This window comes from Hylobates moloch, unplaced genomic scaffold (genome assembly GCF_009828535.3).
Source record: "Hylobates moloch isolate HMO894 unplaced genomic scaffold, HMol_V3 SCAFFOLD_16, whole genome shotgun sequence".
NCBI lineage: Eukaryota > Metazoa > Chordata > Mammalia > Primates > Hylobatidae > Hylobates > Hylobates moloch.
In genome coordinates this window covers 49,867,791-49,888,378 of record NW_026652291.1, presented here as the reverse complement: position 1 = coordinate 49,888,378, position 20,588 = coordinate 49,867,791, and the positions used below count along the sequence as shown (strand labels likewise).

Genomic DNA, 20,588 nt, shown 5'->3' with positions numbered 1-20,588 from the left:
TGTTAAATAGCAGTGGTGAGATATAACATTGGTGACTTGGATTAGATAAAATGTATAGATTTTTGTGTGTGTGTTCTTACTTGGAAAAGCAGAGTATAGTTTCTGTGTGTTAGTAACCAGAGATTTTTGAAATGCTGATAGCAGTGTATGAAGTTTTAACCTTTCTAAAATTAACTTCATGGAGGTAAAACAAATGCTTAGAAACTTCTGAAACTGTCCTAGAATTCTTGTATTCTGGTAGTATCCAGGTGCTGGCGACTCTTATTTAAATAGAACACTTTTGTTCTTTGCTAAAAATGGTATTTTCCATCATTAGATAAAAGTAAAACCACCAGCCTTAAATTTTTCTTTTCCTTTGAAATCATATAATACCTTGAGAAATGCCATTGTAATACTTTATGTAAAATTCCCAATCATATTTATGAAAGTTAATATTATTGCTATCTTATTAAATCAGCCTTTGATTATAATGTTTCTGCGTACTTTTAGATGTTCTGTTAAAGTGACAACTTTTAGTATGAGATGTGCTTTTGTTATGAAGAATAATTAATTCACAGGATAAAATTTTATAGCCACATTTTTTGAATTATTTAAAAGAATTATTTGATAAGGGGGAAACTCATTTTGTGATACTAATTTAAGATCTGTTGGGTAATTCTTAGAATTGTTCTTCTGACTCTGAATGCTTTTTATTAATAGTCTAGAAAGCGTATGACTGAGGTTTTGGTTATAGTTGTGACTTCTTTCATCTTGGCAGACAAAGAATCATTTTTGTGGCTTTTCCTCTAGTCGTTTTTATTGTTGTTGCTAGTGAAAGAAGAGAAAAGATTGGTATAATCTTAATTTCTGTCATTTCCACTTTTCTTTAACCCCTTTCTATCCCACAGTAAGAATTCCAAGTGACAGTTGAGAGATTGAACAGTTTAGTTACGTAAAAATTTCAGTCCATTTACCCCATGGATTTTTATTCTGGAGGAAAAGATTGAGCGTATGAAAGCAGAAACTAATAATGGTGCCAAGTTTTGTTTCTTCAGGTGTAGGAAGCAGAAAGACAACAGGTACAGGTACCAAGTAAGTTAACCTGTTGATACCCTAAAGGAGGGAAGGCTGCATTTGGATTTAGGCTTGCAGATGGTCAGATAATGCAAATAAGTCATTTACTAATATTTCATTTACTCAGAATAAGACTTTTTTTTTTTTTTTTTTTTTTTTGCACATTCTGACTTTTAGTGAAGGAGCAGCATGACTTCTTTATTCTTATTCCAGTAGATTTTTAAGATTCAGTGATCAAGATTATTAAGTAAAAACTATAAGAGTTTCTTCTTTTTGCCCTGCTGCGTTGTTAAATTGTATTGCAGAAGAATTTATTGTATATGGTATAGTTTTGGAAATCATCTAGGGGAGGAAACAGTAGGATTGGATTAAACCAATAAAGTATGAAGTAAAGTAAAAATGTTGGAGGAGATGCAAACTAAGCTGGGTCAGTTTTATGCAATAGAGTATTTGATGAGCTGGAGACCAAGAATACTTTCTAAACTGGAACTTCATTAAAAAAAATTCATCAAATACTTATTTACTAGTTGAGTATATGCTAGGTACTTAGCTACATGCTGAGGTTACAGAGATGAATGAGACTTGATTCTTGCCCTCCTAATATGGAGATAGATGTGTTAAACAGAAAGTTATGGTGAATGAAGTTTCTGAACTCTGTGTACAGGTTTAGAGGAAGAGATAATGCATTCTATTAATATTTGAAGGAGATTGGGAGGTAACACAGGGAACAACTAAACCTGATTTTGAAAAATGAGCATGAATTTGCCAAAGAGCTAAGAGGCAGTCCAGGCTGAGGGAATGCAGTGTTCAAAGACATGACAGTGTGGCAAGATTGGCATATTCAGAGTATTGGTATATTGCAGAAGTACAAAATACAGGAAGGATGTAAGGAGTAGAGAAAGATTTGCTAAGACCTAATTATGAAGGGCTTTGTATGCTGTGTGAGAACCATGAACCTGATGCAGCATGTGGGTAAGCCACTAAAGAGTGTTGCAAGGATAAATGAGCATTTAGCCTAACATTTTAGAAAGAATACTCTGGTAGGTAGGAGTAACTAAAGGTACAATACAGTAAATGGTTAAGGTGCAGGTAACTTAGACTTAATAGTGTTATATCTTTTTGTGTGATGGCATTCATTGAAAATAAAGATGGACGAAAACCATCTTCATGAATGATTTAAAGGCTTAATTAATGCATGATTTGTTTTTCATAGTATAAACCTGATTTAATGTACTTTTGACAACTGTTTCCCTTCTCATGTTTGAATTATTTTTTCCCATTGGGAAGTTTTTTCCTGTGCCTCCTACAAAACAATTCTTATGAACTAGAAGCAGAGAGAAGAATTAGGGTGTTATGATATTTGAGATGAGTAAGCTGAGGGCCTAAACTTAGGCATTAAAGAGAAGGGTTTAATTTCATAAATATGTACAGAGTGGAATTTTAGGACTTGGATAGGGCAATGGAAAAATTAATATCATTTGTGAAAAATGATTGTAATAAGATTGGGAAAAACAAAAATGGGAAAAAAAGTAAGAAACTAGCAAGATTGGGAAAGGGGTGCACAGAAGAGAATGTTCTAGGAGAAAGACCCTAAATCTCTTTGGTCAGGCTTCTTGGCTGTCTGAAGATAAGAGAAATAGTGAGGGAGAAATCCCACTTTGGACATAAGGTAAATTTTAACACTGGGGACTTATGTGTGTACCAGGGGAAGAAGTTTCAAAGGGGACTCACCTTACATGTCATGTTCTAATGCTTTATAAAGAGAATGTATTCCTGTTGCTTTTGCAATTTACAATCAGTTTTAAAACATTTTATATCTTGATCTGGTTGGTAGTTAAATAATATCTATCTACCAAAATTCACTGAGCTGTGAACAGGATTTGTGCGCTTGTCTATGTAAATGTAACACCTTAGTATAGAAAAAAAATCAATTAAAAGAGCCCCTGTTTGTCTGTCTTTCTTTCCTTTTCTTTCTTTCTCTCTTTCTCTTTCCTTCTCTTTTCTTCTTTTCTTTCCTTTTTTTTTTTGGACTTGCGAGGTCTTAGAGTCTGGATTCTTTGTATCTGAAGAATTGAATTAATGTAAAGGAAGTGTGAGGCAGATTGTCTTAAGAGGTTATCTTTCCTAGTGATTAAGATTTTTTTCATAAGATACTAATTCATTTTGCCAGCCCATTTTACACTACTACTTTTTCTGTGTCTTGTGTAGATGTATCTCTTTGTTTTGTGTTTTCTGAATTCTTTCGTTATCCAGTCTTCAGATAAGTTATTGTCCTAAATTTTGTATCTATTTAATAACCCTAAACAATTTTCACAGAATTACATTTCTCATCTGGTTTTACTTCATGCAAATTTGATAAAGTTAAACTTTTTTTGGTGATTTTTATTTTAGCCTAATAAAGATGTTGTGGAACAACTGGAAAAATGGTAAGAGTTTAGTTTTCTTTTTATATTTTGATGAGTTGCTTCTACCAAATTAACTACATTAATTACAGTTTTAAAATTCTCTTTAAACTTTGTAATGGAAGAAAATGTAGTATGCTGTCGATTTGGACTTACATTACCATTTGTGGGTTTCATGTGTGGCAGTAATTTTACTTGTTGAGGCTAGCATGTAAGCATGAATTACTTGAGTACGTTTTACTTGTAAAGAGGAAGTATCCTCAGACCATGATCAAAGATCCCTAGAAACTTTTCTAGAATTAAAAGTTTGTAAGAAATGATGGACAAAGGAGTTGATCCATTTAAAATGATTAGAAATAATATCATTAACTGGCCGGGCGTGGTGGCTCACACCTGTAATCCCAGCACTTTGGGAGGCTGAGGCGGGTGGATCACCTGTGAGGTCAGGGGTTCGAAACCAACATGGCAAACCCTGTTTATACCAAATATACAAAATTAGCCAGGCATGGTGGCGCATGCCTGTAATCCGAGCTACTTGGGAGGCTGAGGCAGGAGAATCGCTTGAACATGGGAGGCAGAGGTTGCAGTGAGCCGAAATCGCACCATTGCACTCCAGCCTGGGCGACAAGAGTGAAACTCTGTCTCAAAAAACAAACAAACAAACAAACAAACAAAAAAACTGGGTGCGGTGGCTGACGCCTGTAATCCCCAACACTTTGGGAGGCCAAGGCGGGTGGATCACGAGGTCAGGATATCGAGACCATCCTGGCTAACACGGTGAAACCCCGTCTCTACTAAAAATACAAAAAATTAGCCGGGCATGGCGGCGGGCGCCTATAGTCCCAGCTACTCGGGAGGCTGAGGCAGGAGAATGACGTGAACCCAGGAGGCGGAGCTTGCAGTGAACTGAGATTGCACCACTGCACTCCAGCCTGGGCGACAGAGCGAGACTCCGTCTCAAAAAAAAAAGAAAAAAATATCATTAACCTTGAAAAATAGTTAATACATGTGTTACAAATTTATAATTTCAGCATTCAAGAAAAAGATGAGAAGTTAAAGACTGTAGAAGAATTACTTGAAACTGGACTTATTCAGGTGGCAACTAAAGAGGAGGAGCTGAATGTAAAGCATTTTGTAGTTTTGTTTTCCTTGTGATTATTCAGTAACATAAAAGGATTTCACTGTAATTTGTGTAAGGTTTTTCCCATAGATCTTAAACTTAATAGTACCTCTCACATTTATAAATTTATATAATGCTTTTTTTTATTAAAGGTTTTTTAGAAGTTAAAAATGCATAACATTGACTGCCTTAATGAGGTAGATACTATTGTTATAGTTTGTCAGTTTCCCCACTTGCACCCTAATTATAACCAAATGATAACTAGCAGACTTAATTCATGAAATGGTACTGGAGGCCAGAGAAGAGATTGCCATTCTATTTTATGGTCGTCATTAGCTTTAACTAACTTGATTGGGAAAAGGTTGCTGGAAGAAGTAAGTTAAAAGATGTATTTGAATTTAGGGAGAGGAGTAGCTTAACTAACAAGTGGTATACTGTGTATTTTTGAGGTCGTCCAGATATGAGTAGAAATATATGTGGGTGTAATTGAATTAAAAATTCGTTTGGGTAGCTATAGAAGTTACAGAATTATAGACATGGAAAAAAGTGAGAGTTTTGGGCCTTCCACAGTGGAAAAGAAGCAGCTAAAGAAATGAGAAACTAATGTATTTTGAAGCTAGCTGTATATTTCAGAGAGTAAAAGCATGTTTTGCTTATGTGTCTTTGAAAAAGGCAATAAGAACAGAAAATTCATCTCTGACAAAAGAAGTTCAAGACTTAAAAGCTAAGCAAAATGATCAGGTAATGTAGTAAATTTTTACAACTGTTCTTTGTCTCTGTGTTTTTTGTTTGTTTTTTTGTTTGTTTTTAAATTAAAAGAAACGGGGTCTTGCTCTTTTGCCCAGGCTGGAGTGCAGTGGTACAATCATAACTCACTGTAACCTCGAACTCCTGGGCTCAACCAATAACTCCTCCCTCAGTCTTCTAAGTAGCTAGGACTATAGGCTCATGCCACAATGCTCGGCTTTTATTTTATTCTTTTTGTAGAGATAGGGTCTCGACATGTTGTCCAGACTGGTCACAAACTCCTGGCCTCAAGTGGTCCTCCCACCTTAGCTTCCTAAAGTGTTGGAATTATAGGCATGAGGCACTGTGCCCAGCCCATTCTCTTTTAAACAGTGGGCAAACTGTTGCATAAAAACAAGTCTGTTGTTTCTCTTCCTCCAGGTTGGAGTATGTCAATTATAGTTTTAATTTATAAATGATAATCAGTAATAGAGGCTGCAATTTAATACTGATTGTATGCCAGGTACTGTGACAAATACTCCAGATAGGGTGCCATTGCCTCTTACTAGAGTGATATAAAGGTTCTAAGTATACAAATATAAAGTAAGACTCTAGTAAAAGAGGCTGCCTGAAATTAGGCAGTTTCTTAGTTGTATTTTCTCTATGGTTGGAATTATTGATTAAATAATTTTAACATTTATCTAATGATTTTTTTCTTTTGGCATATTTGTAAGTGACCTTAAAGCTCCCTATGTTCAAAATGCTATTTGTTGTCATTATTATGACGTTAGAAAAGTCTCGAAAGAATGCCTGGGCTTTTCCCATTTGGATTTTGATTGTAGTGGAAAATCTAAGGATAGTGTGCATTTCTGTTTCTGACCCATTTCTGTTTTGAACAAATTACTAAGTAGGATACTTTTCCTATTTCCAGGTTTCTTTTGCCTCTCTAGTTGAAGAACTTAAGAAAGTGTAAGTGATAACATTATTATAAACTGATTTTTCTTCTTTGGTCCGTTTTTTTGTGTGTGTGCTCAGAAATCTAGTTTTATTGTGCAATTGGGACAGCTGATGTATGTTTAACTTTCACTCTAGAATTTTTCTTGATGGAATAAGAGAACTTAGCTGTGCTTTCCCAAATACAGTATAATTAAAAAATATATATATATTTCCAGAGGGTGGGAGTCAGTATAGTTGAATGGAACTTGATTCTCCTTTGTGTTCCTCAGGGTACAAATCCTATATTTCTGATGTACTTCTGAAGCACTTAACTGACTTCTTGTGTGCGTAGGCTTCAGCTGTCTGTTAGGAGGAGCTTTATGTTCACCCTGGCCGTTCTACAAAGACATGTTGCTATTTTATTTAAAATGGGAAAGGGTTGATTTGGAGAGCCATTTCATTATTTGGTGCTATTTTTATATCTTGGTGGGTCTTGGTGATTTCTAATCAAATTATACTGCATTTCTTTATTGAAGGATCCACGAGAAAGATGGAAAGATCAAGTCTGTAGAAGAACTTCTGGAGGCAGAACTTCTCAAAGTTGCTAACAAGGAGAAAACTGTTCAGGTATTGGGAGACAGAGAACTGTGTTGTATGTTTTTGTTTATCAACTTTAGTTAATATCATTTAATTTCATGTGTTTGTCTGTGCATTGCATTTTATGTCAATTTCTGTGTTTCCATTGTCCAATCTTGTCTGTTTTGTCATTGTCAAGGATTTGAAACAGGAAATAAAGGCTCTAAAAGAAGAAATAGGAAATGTCCAGCTTGAAAAGGCTCAACAGGTAAAAATCCCAGAGCCATAGCATGACAGATTTATTAGTTATGTGTTATTTATGAGCTATTTGATTTTTTTTCTTGTTACTCAGAAAAAACTTTTAGTAGTATGCTGTAAGTATATTGGGTTGTGTGCTTTTAATTTTATTTTTTGCCTGATTTGAGAAAGTATTCTTGATATTTTAATCTGTATATCTTAAAAATTTTAATTGTTAATGGTTATTTTCTAGAACATTTTTTGTGTTAATGTTTCATTTTAGTTTGCCAATTAAAAATGAAACACGAAACAGTTTGGCAGTTTTTTAAATCCCCCTGCCCCCTTTTAAAAGAAAACTGCATGGACCAAAATGTTATTTGAATATACATTGCTCGATCTCTGCCTTAGAACAAAGTACAAGTTTCATTGGGATTTCAGACGTAGAAGTGATTACTGGAAATGGATGAGTTTTGCTGATTTTAATCTGATAAGGCTTTCGTGAAAAAATGGTGAGATTTCATTGAAGAGATGATTCATTCATCTCATAGATTCATTCAGCAATATTTATTGTCAACGCAGTACCTGTCAAAGCACTGTACTCGTGATTGGTGGATCACTAGCTGGTGATTGGAGATAATGTGTTGAGTGAAACGGGTAGGATGAAAAGATCATACTTTTCTAATATAGATTGAGAGTTCAGGAAAGTCTCCTGAGGAACTGACATCTAAGCCAAGATTCTGAAAGGCCTGTGAGAAGAGAGTGGAGGATAAAAGGTATTATCAGACTGTGTATGATTAAGAAAAAATTAAAAAGGACATCATAGAGTACTGTTGAGTAGTTGGCCTTGAAAACTGGGATGGAGAAGAGCTCTGATACGGTAGGGAGGTGTGTGGAGAGTTAATATTCTGATTTTCACTACTGTAGAAGTATGGCTGGTCGAGTGCAGTGGTGTTTACAACTGATTGATCACAACCAGTTGCAGATTTCTTTATTCCTTCTCCATCCCACTGCTTCACTTGACTAGCCTAAAGAAAAAAAGCATCACATTAGTTAGACTTATTATTCATAACTACTTTCCTTGTCCCTCTCCCTTATTGTTTTTAGTTTATTAATTTTCCTGTTATTGGAGTCAAGAGGAGGTAAACTCAAAACACATCTCATTTTGTCGTGAAAAATTCAGCTAGTTTCTTTGTAATTTGAAGTGTACACATTATAAAGACTTATAAAGCTTAATAAGTTAAATTGAAAGGATTATTAATTGATTTTTCTGTCCTTTGTATTTCAGTTATCTATCACTTCCCAAGTTCAGGAGCTTCAGAACTTGTAAGTACCATTTATCTCATTTCCTTTTACTGTTTCTTTTTCATGAGTTAAATAGAAATATAATGAAAATTATAGCTTTTTGATTTCAAGTGGTGTTTTAGAAAATATGAAAATACTGATTATCTCAAAACTCCTAAGGGCCCTAAGTTTCTTATTTGGCTTTAACCTGTAAGTTTTTTTGTGGGAGGGAGGTAGGAAGTCTTTTCACGATTTATAACCTGAATATAACCTCAAATTGAGATGTTGCTCTTTGCCTGTTTTAATAGCCATGTGAAATTGATATCTTTCACATCCATATCAATTGTAGTAAGTTTTCCAAATTTGTTTGTATTGACTTAAACAAGGTGATACAGGGTAGAGGTAGAGCTAAACTAACTTACTCATATCTGGATATTCAGTGGTAGAATGATTTTCCTTAATCATCCTATGCCTCCTGATTGGATTGTCTCCAAAATCTTACATGCTTTTTTTTTTTTTTTTTAGATGGAGTCTCGCTCTGTCGCCCAGGCTGGAGTGCAGTGTCACGATCTTGGCTCACTGCAACCTCCACCTCCCGGGTTCAAGTGATTGTCTTGCCTCAGCCTCCCGAGTAGCTGGGACTATAGGCGTGTACCACCACGCCTGGCTAATTTTTTTTGTATTTTTAGTAGAGACGGGGTTTCACCGTGTTAGCCAGGATGGTCTTGATCTCCTGACCTTGTGATCCGCCCATCTCGGCCTCCCAAAGTGTTGGGATTACAGGCGTGAGCCACTGCGCCCAGCCTTGTATGCCTTTATACTTGATAAGTTTTAGTTGAGTTTAATCAGCTGAACTGTGAGTACTACCCAAAATATACTTTTTTCAGTGTCTAAGATTTTTGCTTTTTATGGTCATGGAAAATTTTCATTTAGAGTTCTGATTAATTTATTATCAGATTAAAAGGAAAAGAGGAACAGATGAATACCATGAAGGCTGTTTTAGAAGAGAAAGAGAAAGACCTAGCCAATACAGGGAAGTGGTTACAGGTGAGAAATTTAAAACAATAAAAAATAGCCTTTTTATACTTGACTATCAATTTAATTTAAACCTATTCTTTTTAAGGATCTTCAAGAAGAAAATGAATCTTTAAAAGCACATGTTCAGGAAGTAGCACAACGTAACTTGAAAGAGGTATAGTATAAACAAATTACCAACATGTTACATAAGGAATGAGAAATCTTTGTTTAAGGTATTAGAAAGTAAAGATGTTAATATGTTCTGAGTTTCTTTGCCAGAAAAATTATGTTGTACCATAGTTTTGTTGTTGTTTAAGTAAGTTAACTTTTATTTCTGGCAAGTCATACTTAACTGTTTAATCTGTCAACCTGAGCCTACAAGCATTTCCTTATGTCTACCTTTTCAAATAGACTCGTAGTTCATCCTTAACTGTCTGTTGAAAGTATTAGTCTTTAATCTTTTAATAAGTATTAAAAATTATTTAATAAAACTCATTCTGTCCTTGCTTTATAAATGACACAATCTTAAATTTACTGCATATAATTATGTTTTTGTTTTTATTGGTGGGTGATTCCATATATATGTTGTAGCACCTTTTTTTTTAATGTTAGCATTAAAAATATGATTCTGTTTCTCAGGCCTGTTCTGCATCACAGTTTGAAGAACTTGAGATTGTGTAAGTATGCTTTAAGACCACATTTTGAAGAGAAACAAACATCTCATTATTTTCCAGAATGTGCTTGAATATAATGATGGGTTTCCTGTACATCATTAACTTTATTGTTAAGTGGAAATTGTAATTCCTGAGGCAAATAGGCTAAGTCTCTGTTGGGTAAAATAAAGGTTATTTAAATGCTTTCAGATACCTGGAGACTTTATCCTTTCCAAATCCATCAAACCCATTTTTTCAATTATTCTTTCCTCAAATACAGACTGGTTTTAAGTTATTTTTTAAAACAATGTATGCAATTATTATAGAGATTAAACTTATTTCAAATGAAAATTAGTATTTGAATTAGATGTTAGTAATATCTCTGAATTAACCAGAAGATAATCTTAGCCATAATCTTGATAATGAATTTTAAACCTTTCTGTAATTTTAATTATTTATAGGGAAAATGGAACTTGTCATATTATCCTGTGCTGAATAGGAAAACTGAATCTAGTCAGCATAAGAGTTGTCAGTTTCTGTAGATATTAATCTTAGAAAATGTTTTATTCTAGAGAGTCTGTTGTCTTAAGCTATAGCAGGTTACAATGGTGAGAAAGGGTATCTGGACCTGATCTTTTTGGCCCCCTTTAAAATTGCTTTTAACAAATTTTTCTTGGTGATACCATTACTCTTTATTGATATTTGTTTTAAAGAAGTGCCCCTTTTTAAACTGTGAAGATATTGAGGATATTTATTAGGTTATTATCTTTCTAAAAACAAGGGAGATTACTCTGTTCTTGGAAGATTACTTGTTTGTACAATTATTGTTTGTCTTTTGGCTGTGGTGTAACTGTCGAGGTGCTTATCTCTTATTTGCTTGGAAAGCTTAGAGGCGCATTTCTGGCCTGTTTATAGTAGGGATATGTAGACCATTAAAGTAGGTAATTTTAGGTATATTTCTGCCTTACATTTTTTTTTTTTTTTGCCATTTTCTTTTCTAAATTAATAGATTTTATTTTTTGTGTTGGAGCAGTTTTTATATTTATAGGAAAAAATGAGAGAGAAATACAGTTTCCATATACTCTAACCAATTCTCTCTATTAACATCTTGCATTAGCATGGTACATTTGTTACAAGTGATGAGCCAATAGCAGTACATTGTTATGGTTGTTATTAACTGAAGTTCATAGTTTCCATTAGGATCACTCTCTGTGGGTTTTAACATGTATAATGACATGTATCCATCATTACAGTATCATACAAAACAGTTTTACTGCCTTAAAAATCTCCTGTGTTCTACCTGTGCATCCCTCCCTCCCTTCCTCCACACCCCTGCAGCACCCCCCCGCCAACCAATGATCTTACTGTCTTCAGAGTTTTACCTTTTCCAGAATATCATAGTTGAAATCATACAGTATATGGCTTTTCTGGATTGGCTCTTTTCTTTTTTTTTTGGGACAGAGTCTTTCTCTGTGGCCTAGGCTGGCGTACATGGAGTGCAGGGCTGTGATCATGGCTCACTGCAGCCAGGACATCCTGGGCTCAAGGAATCCTCCCACCTCAGCCTTTCGAGTAGCTGGGACTACAGGCACATGCCACCATGGCTGGCTAATTTTTTAGAAACAGAGTCTCCCTGTGTTGCCCAGTCTGGTCTTGATCTCCTGGGCTTGAATGATCCTCCCACCTTGGCCTCCCAAAATGCTGGGATTACAGGCATGAGCCACCATGCTCAGCCTTGGATTGCCTTCTTTTACTTAGCAATATGCATTTAGGTTTTTCCCTTTTTATATATTTATCTCACTTTTCATGTATGCTGTTTTGTCATTTTTTTCATATAGATTTATAAGCATCTTGAAATTCTAGATCCAGGCGCGGTAAAAATAAGTGTTCAGCTCAGTGAATACTTGAGACTCTATTATGTGCTTTCTGGCATTGGGAATACCGAAATGGATAAGATTTCCTATCCTGAGGAAACAGATAGTTAAACAGATCATTTTGATGGTGGTGTTATGCTAGAAGTCTATTGCTTAGGATGACCAGGGCAATTGAGATTCACTTGGGCTAGATAGAGTAAGATTTACATCAGCATTGGGTAAAGGAAAAACAGATTATCCATAGCATCTCTTAAATACAAAGGTTAGACATATTTTGTAATTTCCAGGGTCAACAAATGATGACTAGGATTCTTGGGGGCAAAACTCCTTGCTTTTGAAGTGGTAATTTTTGCAACAATTTGATAAAATATAGTTTTGTTCTTAGTTTTTGTTTTAGAGTTTCTTCCTAGGTAAAGCCACATTTGCTTAAGAAATGTTAAGTATGAGTGAGTAGAATGATCCTAGAAATATCTTTTAAAACAAACTTCTAAGTTGATATAATATGGGGGGAAAAAGCTGGTACGTATTGTTTCTGCCATCTTTTTTCTGAGGGGTGATATTGGAATCTGGTTTTCCTTTTTTATGTACTTCAGTAAATGCAGATCTTTGTAAAAAAATTCTAGGTTGAAAGAAAAGGAAAATGAATTGAAGAGGTTAGAAGCCATGCTAAAAGAGAGGGAGAGTGATCTTTCTAGCAAAACAAAGCTGTTACAGGTGAATATGGTGACTTAAAATTAATTATTTTGTAAATTATTGTCTTTGCATGCTTTAGAATAATTTTTAACTGCTGCCAAAAAATAGAGTACAGAATGAGTCTCCCACCCAGATACTAGGTCTCATTATTGACATATTTTTTGAGTAAGTACCCGTGCATAAAATGTGTGTATGTATGTATACTTGTTTATTAAATACTCTGTTGAACTATACTAACTTGTATATTTTGCTTTCTTCACAATTAAGTGTTTTCAAGATCTTTCCATATAAAGCACATTTCTGCCCTAACTTTTAATAGTTTTATGATATTGGATGGTTATATCATCTTTTTTAATTTTAATTTTTATTTTTGAGACAGAGTCTTGCTGTGTTGCTCAGGCTGGAGTACAGTGGCATGATCTCGGCTCGCTGCAACCTCCGCCTCCTGGGTTCAAGCGATTCTCCTTGCCTTAGCCTCTAGAGTAGCTGGGACTACAGGCATGCACCACTATGCCCAGCTAATTTTTGTATTTTTTAGTAGAGATGGGGTTTCAGCATGTTGGCCAGGCTGGTCTTGAACTCCTGACCTCAGGTGATCCGCCCACTTCGGCCTCCCAAAGTGCTGAGATAATAGGTGTGAGCCACCGCACCCAGCATATATCATTTATATAACCAATCCCAGTTGATGGATACCTAGATTATTTAGGGCTGTTTTTTCTGCACAAACAATGCAGCAGTGAATATCCTTGCACATGTTTTGAATACTTTTACTAGTGTATCTGTATCCTAGAAGTGAAATTCTGGATCAAGGCTTACGTAGGTTTTTTGTTTGTTGAAAGAGATAGTTAAATACAAAATCAGTATCTTACCTTCATGCAGTTAGTATTCGAAGTACTTACAGAACATTGATTTGAAGTGATAGCAAATGTGTAGATGCCTACATTGTCTTGGATTAATCTTGCTCACATTACATGCTTCAAGGTTTGAGTCTGTCACATTCCTTCTCCCTCTCATGTAGGTTCATTTTAAATTTTGTTAGACACTGCTAGATAGACCTCCAAAAGTGTTTTCACTAATTGACACTCTCACCAACTATGGGCCATTTCACCTTCTTCATTTCCAACATTGACAAGGATAAAAATTTTTGATATTATACTTGAAAGATGGTAAGATTATTTTTAATTTGCATTTGACTGTGAGAGAAGTTAAGCATTTTTCATACGTTCAAGCCATTTTTATATGAATTGTCCTTTAATTTTTCCCACATTTTTCCCACTGGTTTGACTTATTTTTACTAATTTGTAAGATCCTTTTTATGTAATAAGGGAAATTAAATAACCTTTTGTTATTATACGAAGTGATTTATTTTCCCCATTTTTTCTTCTGACTTCATTTGTGTTTTTCCCATTTTTGGGAAATTTGAAACTTTTATGTACTCAAGTAATTTCCAGAGTTTTAAGTCTCGGGAAGAAAGGTATCTGTCTACGATCATAAAAATATATTCGGCTCGGTGTGGTAATTCACAGTAATAATCCCAGCACCTTGGGAGGCTGAGGCAAGTGCATCTCTTGAGGTCAGGGGTTTGAGACCAAGCATGGCCAACATGGTGAAACCCCGACTCTACTAAAAAAATACAAAAATTAGCCGGGCATGGTGGCAGGTGCCTGTAGTCCCAGATACTCAGGAAGCCGAGACAGGAGAATCACTTGAACCCGGGAGGCAGAGGCTGCAGTGAGCCAAGATCAGACCACTGCACTCCAGCCTGGGTAACGCAGCAAGACTCCCATCTTAAAAAAAAAAAAAAACTACGTTTTCTTCTAATATGTTTATAATTCTTTTTATTTGTTTGTTTGTTTAGCTTATTTAGTGTAACTTAGTAAGCTGTAACAATAACATTGTAACCATTAAAAAGAGAAGGCTAGCCACATTATTAAATAATCCATTATAACAATAGTGATTCTGTTCCCCAGGGGACATTTGTCAATATCTGAAGACATGTTTGGTTGTCACAGCTGGGGCCGGGGGGGGGGTGCTGGGGCATCTAGTGGATGGGTGCCATGGATGCTTCTAAATGTCGAGCAGTGCATGGGATAAAACCCCCACAACAAAAGAAAAATATCAAGCCCAAAATATTACTAGAGTTGAGGTTGATTTGAAATGTCACTTCATACTAAATTCTTAGAGCTATTTGGGTATATTTCTGGATTCTATTTTGTTCCATTGAGACATGGAAACTCCGCAGCTAGTACTAATATAAATGCTCTAATTTCATCGTATGTTTTAATAAAGAGCTTATTACACCCTTTAAAATTATTGCTATTTTGGAATTTTTCTAGCTTGTATGATCTGTTTCTAGCTTGTATGATCTAAGTTTATGTGGAAAAAATCTGTTTAGATACTGATGTTTAATTTTTATTTAATTAGGATGTACAAGATGAAAACAAATTGTTTAAGTCCCAAATTGAGCAGCTTAAACAACAAAACTACCAACAGGTAGGTATTATTAGATGTCTTGCCTTTCACTTATGTGGCAAAAAAATTATATAACCGTGACATATGAGTATTTTTGCCATTTCTGCATTTTCATTGAGAATGAAGTATGTTTTATTTATGTTTATCAAATTTTATATAAAAGAAAGTAACTTGCTATGTCATATCCAAAGTAAAACAAATCTATAATTTATAAAGTATACACAAATAATATTATTGCCTGTATTCCAGCTCTGTTTTGTATTCATGTGTGTTTTCTGATCCTAGAATTCTTAGCAAGTCAGTTTAAATACTGTAGAAGTTGGCTTAAAGATATGTGTACACACTCTATCTTCCCTCTTCCCAAATGAAATATTAGTAACAGGAGAGAAACTAACAAATGTATCATAAGCGATAGTCTACTACTATTTAAGAGAGGTTTTCAAGTTATAATTCTGCTTGGTAAAAACAAAAATGTGTTTTTATAAAAGATGCTACCCAAAATAGCCTTTAAATTAATTTATGCATGTATATGGATAGACTTGATAGTATTTTGAGAAACAAATAAATTGCAGTCCTTGCAAACAAGAAGCTTGAGAGATTATTGTCACCAAGGAATAAATACCATATATGAAGGGCTGTGTACCTTTGTATGTTGATGTATAAATAACTTTGTTAAACGTGAGGAAACATAACTTGTCCTAGTTTTTCTTTTGATTTCTGGTATTTTTTTTTTTAACTTGGAAGCTTAACATTTTTATGTAGTCAAATATGAATTGTGCAGTTTGAAAATGTAAGGTGTGCTTCCATGCACATAGTGGAAAATTGATAAATACTTATTAAATGAAGAGTTCAAGTATGTTGCAACAGTAAAGATTGGATTTAGCATTCAATACATTTTATGGATTTGTACATGTTTTTATTAAAATCACTTGATTAAAGTCAGGGTTACTGGCATATGAAATATATACTATTTTTGCTTTTATTGTTTTATTAATTTATATTTGAGAAAAGCTTCAATGTTTTTAAGTCTCCTGAAAAGTTTTGTTCTGAAATAACATTTAACTCTTTTGATAGGCATCTTCTTTTCCCCCTCATGAAGAATTATTAAAAGTGTAAGTAATAAGTTTGATTCACAATTTATAAAGTAGTAACTATTTTTATGTGATAAACCATTCTCAAATAAGCAATTTAGTGTAACTGCAAATGGCACCCGATTTTTACAATTCTATTTGGATATCTTGAATTGCAGTTTAGAGTTGAGCGGTACCTTTGGCTAAGGTGCTTTTTTTTATGGTATTTGGATTTGAATATTTTGTTGAGGGAGATGTTTGTTTCTGTTTTTTTAGGCATTCAGAAAACATCAAATCAAGTTAAACTATACTTTGCAGGGTTTTCTAAATCACCTTCTATTATCTCAGTTATCTTACTGGGTCTTCTTTCTTCTAGATGTGATTGTGTAATTGAATGATGCAAATTTTGGCTTAGCTTCATTTTTTAAATAAATTTTAGGATAAATGTGGTAGCTCACGCCTGTAATCCCAGCAGTTGGGGAGACTGAGACGGGAGGATCGCTGAGCCCAGGGGTTTGAGATCAGCCTGGGCAACATAGTCAGACCTCGTCTCTACGAAAAGTTTAGAAATTCTGGGTGTGATGGCATGTATCTGTGGGCCCAGCTACTCGGGAGGCTGAAGTGGGAGGATCTTTTTAGCCCAGGAAGTTCGCACCGTTGCACTCCAGCCTGGCACCAAGAAAAAAAAAACATATATAGTCTTTATGATTGTCTTTCTTAAGGAGTTTTTTTTTTTTTAACTGATACATTTTTCTTGTTGGCCTGTAATTTTCTCTGTGAGGCTACATTTAAGGTCATTTCACATAAGTTAGTGTGTTTCAACATGTTAAAATGTCAACCACATTAAGTATATTAATAGATGACGTAAGTGATCTATCATCGGGAATATTGCTAATTTTTTTTTTTTTTTAAATCTAAATGTTCTTCCATCTTGGTTGGTTTACAGAGTTACTTGTTTACTAGGTTAGAATTATTGACTATTAAATCGAGTCTTGAGTTTGACTATATAGAGAAAAGGTTGGCAAACATTTTCTGTAAAGGCCCTGATAGCATTTTAGGCCTGTGGGACACATAGGTCTGTTTTATACATGTGTATATATATGTGTATGTGTGTGTACATGTATAAATAAAACAACACTTTAAAAGTGTAAAAACAGCTCTTAGTTTGGGGACCTACAAAAACAGACTGTGGAGTGTGCCCATAGCCCTAGTTTGCCAGCCTCTTATATGGGCACTGATCCTCAGGGAAGAGCTATTGGTTATTTAACTTTCTACTCCAGCCACTCTCAACTATAACAGAATCAAATTATGAATCTTTGCCATTGCTTTCTGCGTTTCTGGGAAACAGTAGCAGAAAAAAACATGAATGTTGAGATTGGTATGAAAATGGCAAGAAAACACTGAGCTCATTTTAATATACTTTTGTTGTGGGTTAGCCATTTAAAGTTATAACTGATTAATTGCCCTCTGGGGAAAAAAAAATATATTTAAGGGACTGCTTCTACATCAGTTTTAACTCCTGAAAATAGCTACTGTGTACTGACCCAGGTAAAAATATAAATAGCTACAACAGTTCATATCTTCATAATATGTTTCTTAGGGGATGAGATTTCTCTTTAGCACAAGCCTGAGCATACCATATTAGGTATAAAAACTTGTATTAGAAATCATTTCTGAAATTCATAGGATGGGCTTTGTATGGTAAACAGTAGGTAGACTCTTTAGTTAATGTACTTTTCAAGGTGCTATCTCTTGATATTTTTATTTTGTAGTAGCAAATGTTGATAGGTAGTAGGGATCTAAGTTGTATTACTGTTTACCTAAAATCTTGCTACATGTGTTCATGTTCTGGTTTAGAGTTTCAGAAAGAGAGAAAGAAATAAGTGGTCTCTGGAATGAGTTAGATTCTTTGAAGGATGCCGTTGAACACCAGAGGAAGAAAAACAATGTAAGTAGATCTTTATCAGAATGAAGCTTTTCTTTTTATTACTTTAACACTGAAATATGGTTCAGGAATTTTTTTTTAATCTACTTTTACTTTAGATTTCTTAATCTTTGTAAGAAAGTACTATTTTCTGTGTGTAGTTTTTTCGGGGGGCGGGACATTATTGGAGAACAGTTTAAGTAAGTGAAAAGATGAATTCTTATTCTTATAAATATTTAAATGTTGAAGCTATAATTATTATACCTTTAGTTATTTTAAAAAGCTAAAAGTGCAGTTGACTTTTTGTTGAACTTTTATTTGGAAAAACATGTTTTTCAGCTTGGTATTTTAAAATCAAAGATATTTCCTCTTAGATTGGGCTGGCCTTTTTGTAAACTATAAGTAATGCCAGTATTCAAACCCAGTATACTCAGTAATGAGGTCTTTTGAAAGCCTTCTGGAACCTCCCCTGGCTTTTTTTTTTTTTTTTTTTTAAAGACAGGGTCTCGCTCTGTCGCCCAGGCTGGAGGTGGCATGAACTTGGCTCACTGCAACCTCAGCCACCTGGGTTCAGGTGATTCTCCTGCCTCACCCTCCCGAGTAGCTGGAACTACAAGTGTGCACCACCATACCCAGCTAATGTTTTTAGTATTTTTAGTAGAGGTGGGATTTTACCATGTAGGCCAGGCTGGTCTTGAACTCCTAACCTCAAGTGATCCACCTGCTTTGGCCTCCCAAAGCGCTGGGATTATAAGTGTGAGCCACGGTGCCTGGCCAGAACCTCCCATTTTTAACTGAGAGGTGGTTCAAATTTTGGTAATTAAGTGTGTTAGAGGCTTTAGAACCTGACAACATTTATACTAGAAAGGGAAGGGATAGTGCTTTCAGAAATATGAACCCTAATAACTTACTGAATAAACAAAGAATTTAGTAGAATTTCTTAACTTTTCTCATACCAGAGGGCAACACCTATAAGTAAAGTCCAAGCATTCTTGCTAGAGAAGAAATTTTTGTACACTGTAGTGTGATTGCTAAGACTTGAGCAAGGATAAAATGTTACTGAAATCTAAGGGAGTATTGCTAGTAAATGGATGTGTGTTTTCTATTTTTCAAAGTTTGTGTTAAATTGTTAATTTAACAAGTTGACATTTTCTTGTACCCCTGAGTTTGTCAAAATTAGGTACATGAATTGCCACTTGTGTGTTGGTATAACAGTACTAACAGCATTGCTTAGCCACAAAACTTGAGGCGAACTTGCCGATATACTGCTAACATCTTAACTGTGTTTTATTATTGGAATTCTGAGATGAGGGCATGGTAATGCAGCAGCAGCAGCGCTGGAGACATTGAACCCGTGTGAAAAGAGCCAGGACACTGGAGGCCAGCAGATAGCAGTGTCAGTCTTTCCTTCTAGTTCTGCCACTTCATTTTCTGTGTATACTTGGCTCAGTTTCCTAACTTACTTGAGCTGTGGTTTCCCTATCTATAGAATGGGAATAAATATCTCATGGGGTTGTTGTAACGGTGAGAATTTGTGAACTGCCAAGTACAGTGGTTGGCATATATTAAGTAATAAATGGTGATTATTGGCTTTTTATTTTTGTTGTTGGTTTTTATCTGTTTAGATTTCTCATTCTGAAAAAAAAGACTGAAATATAGCAGATTATATTTGTGAATGAAAGGCTGTTAAAATCCAGATCTCTCAATTTTTAATAACCTCTTTCTCCTCCAAGAGAATCTATTTTATAGCCTTCCAGCCTTCCCCTTTGCTTTGATCAGCTAGCTCATACAATTCATGTAAGGTTGTTTTGTGGCATGACTGTTTGGCCATGCCAAGAAAGACATAGAACACAGTGGGTTACTATGGGATTCCTAGGTAGATTTGAAACATGTTAATTGTATTAAAACATAGAGGAAAAATGTTACACTGCAGTGGAAAGTCCTATGAGTGTTATTGGGCCTCGTTTAAACATCACATGAAAAGCTTTTTGTAATACTTATATATTTGCTCTGTCTTTAATCTTCTAATGTTCAATGTACCTGAAATCATGTATGTATTCTTGGTTTGTGTCTTTACTTTTGAATGCTTTCTTCTTTGTCACATGTGCATAGTAATTATTTTAAAAGCTGGCCTATTTGATATATATACTAAAACATGGAAAGTGGGCATCTTTATTTTCTCATTCAAACTTCTAAACATTGCTTTTTATTTTTTTGCTAATATGCATATTTTCCCATTGAAATAATTTTTCAGTAACCAGCATTTAAATGCAGTGCAAAATACTGATGAAGTAAAAAAACAGAAATCTTTCAATAATGGATAAACTGAAATCATTCTTTCTAAAAATGATTAGGACCTTCGGGAGAAAAACTGGGAAGCAATGGAAGCATTGGCATCAACTGAAAAAATGCTGCAGGACAAAGTGAACAAGACTTCCAAGGTTGTAATGCTAACTCCTAGAAACAATCCACTGAACAGAGAAAATCTGCAGCTTGTCTTAAAATCAGACTAAAGCATTTACTTTTACTGCAATTTAAATATAAAATCTCCTTG

The 20,588-nt window shown here is 34.8% G+C and overlaps 1 protein-coding gene across 10 annotated transcripts in view; it reads left to right on the top strand.

Annotated features, from left to right (window-relative positions):
* Positions 1–20,588, top strand: part of KTN1 (kinectin 1) — a 102,070-nt gene that overhangs the window by 60,503 nt on the left and 20,979 nt on the right. For 4 of the 10 annotated variants that reach the window (XM_058429955.1, XM_058429954.1, XM_032134928.2 and 1 more), the window contains exons 19-33: positions 3,445–3,479; positions 4,487–4,577; positions 5,248–5,316; positions 6,233–6,270; positions 6,774–6,864; positions 7,013–7,081; positions 8,336–8,373; positions 9,288–9,378; positions 9,455–9,523; positions 9,988–10,025; positions 12,499–12,589; positions 14,993–15,061; positions 16,115–16,152; positions 17,968–18,058; positions 20,389–20,475. In XM_058429955.1, coding sequence (XP_058285938.1) covers positions 3,445–3,479; positions 4,487–4,577; positions 5,248–5,316; positions 6,233–6,270; positions 6,774–6,864; positions 7,013–7,081; positions 8,336–8,373; positions 9,288–9,378; positions 9,455–9,523; positions 9,988–10,025; positions 12,499–12,589; positions 14,993–15,061; positions 16,115–16,152; positions 17,968–18,058; positions 20,389–20,475 — 1,005 coding nt within the window. The remainder of the gene's footprint in view (positions 1–3,444; positions 3,480–4,486; positions 4,578–5,247; positions 5,317–6,232; positions 6,271–6,773; positions 6,865–7,012; positions 7,082–8,335; positions 8,374–9,287; positions 9,379–9,454; positions 9,524–9,987; positions 10,026–12,498; positions 12,590–14,992; positions 15,062–16,114; positions 16,153–17,967; positions 18,059–20,388; positions 20,476–20,588) is intronic. The other 6 variants (XM_032134930.2, XM_032134927.2, XM_032134931.2 and 3 more) reach the window with 3 other exon arrangements.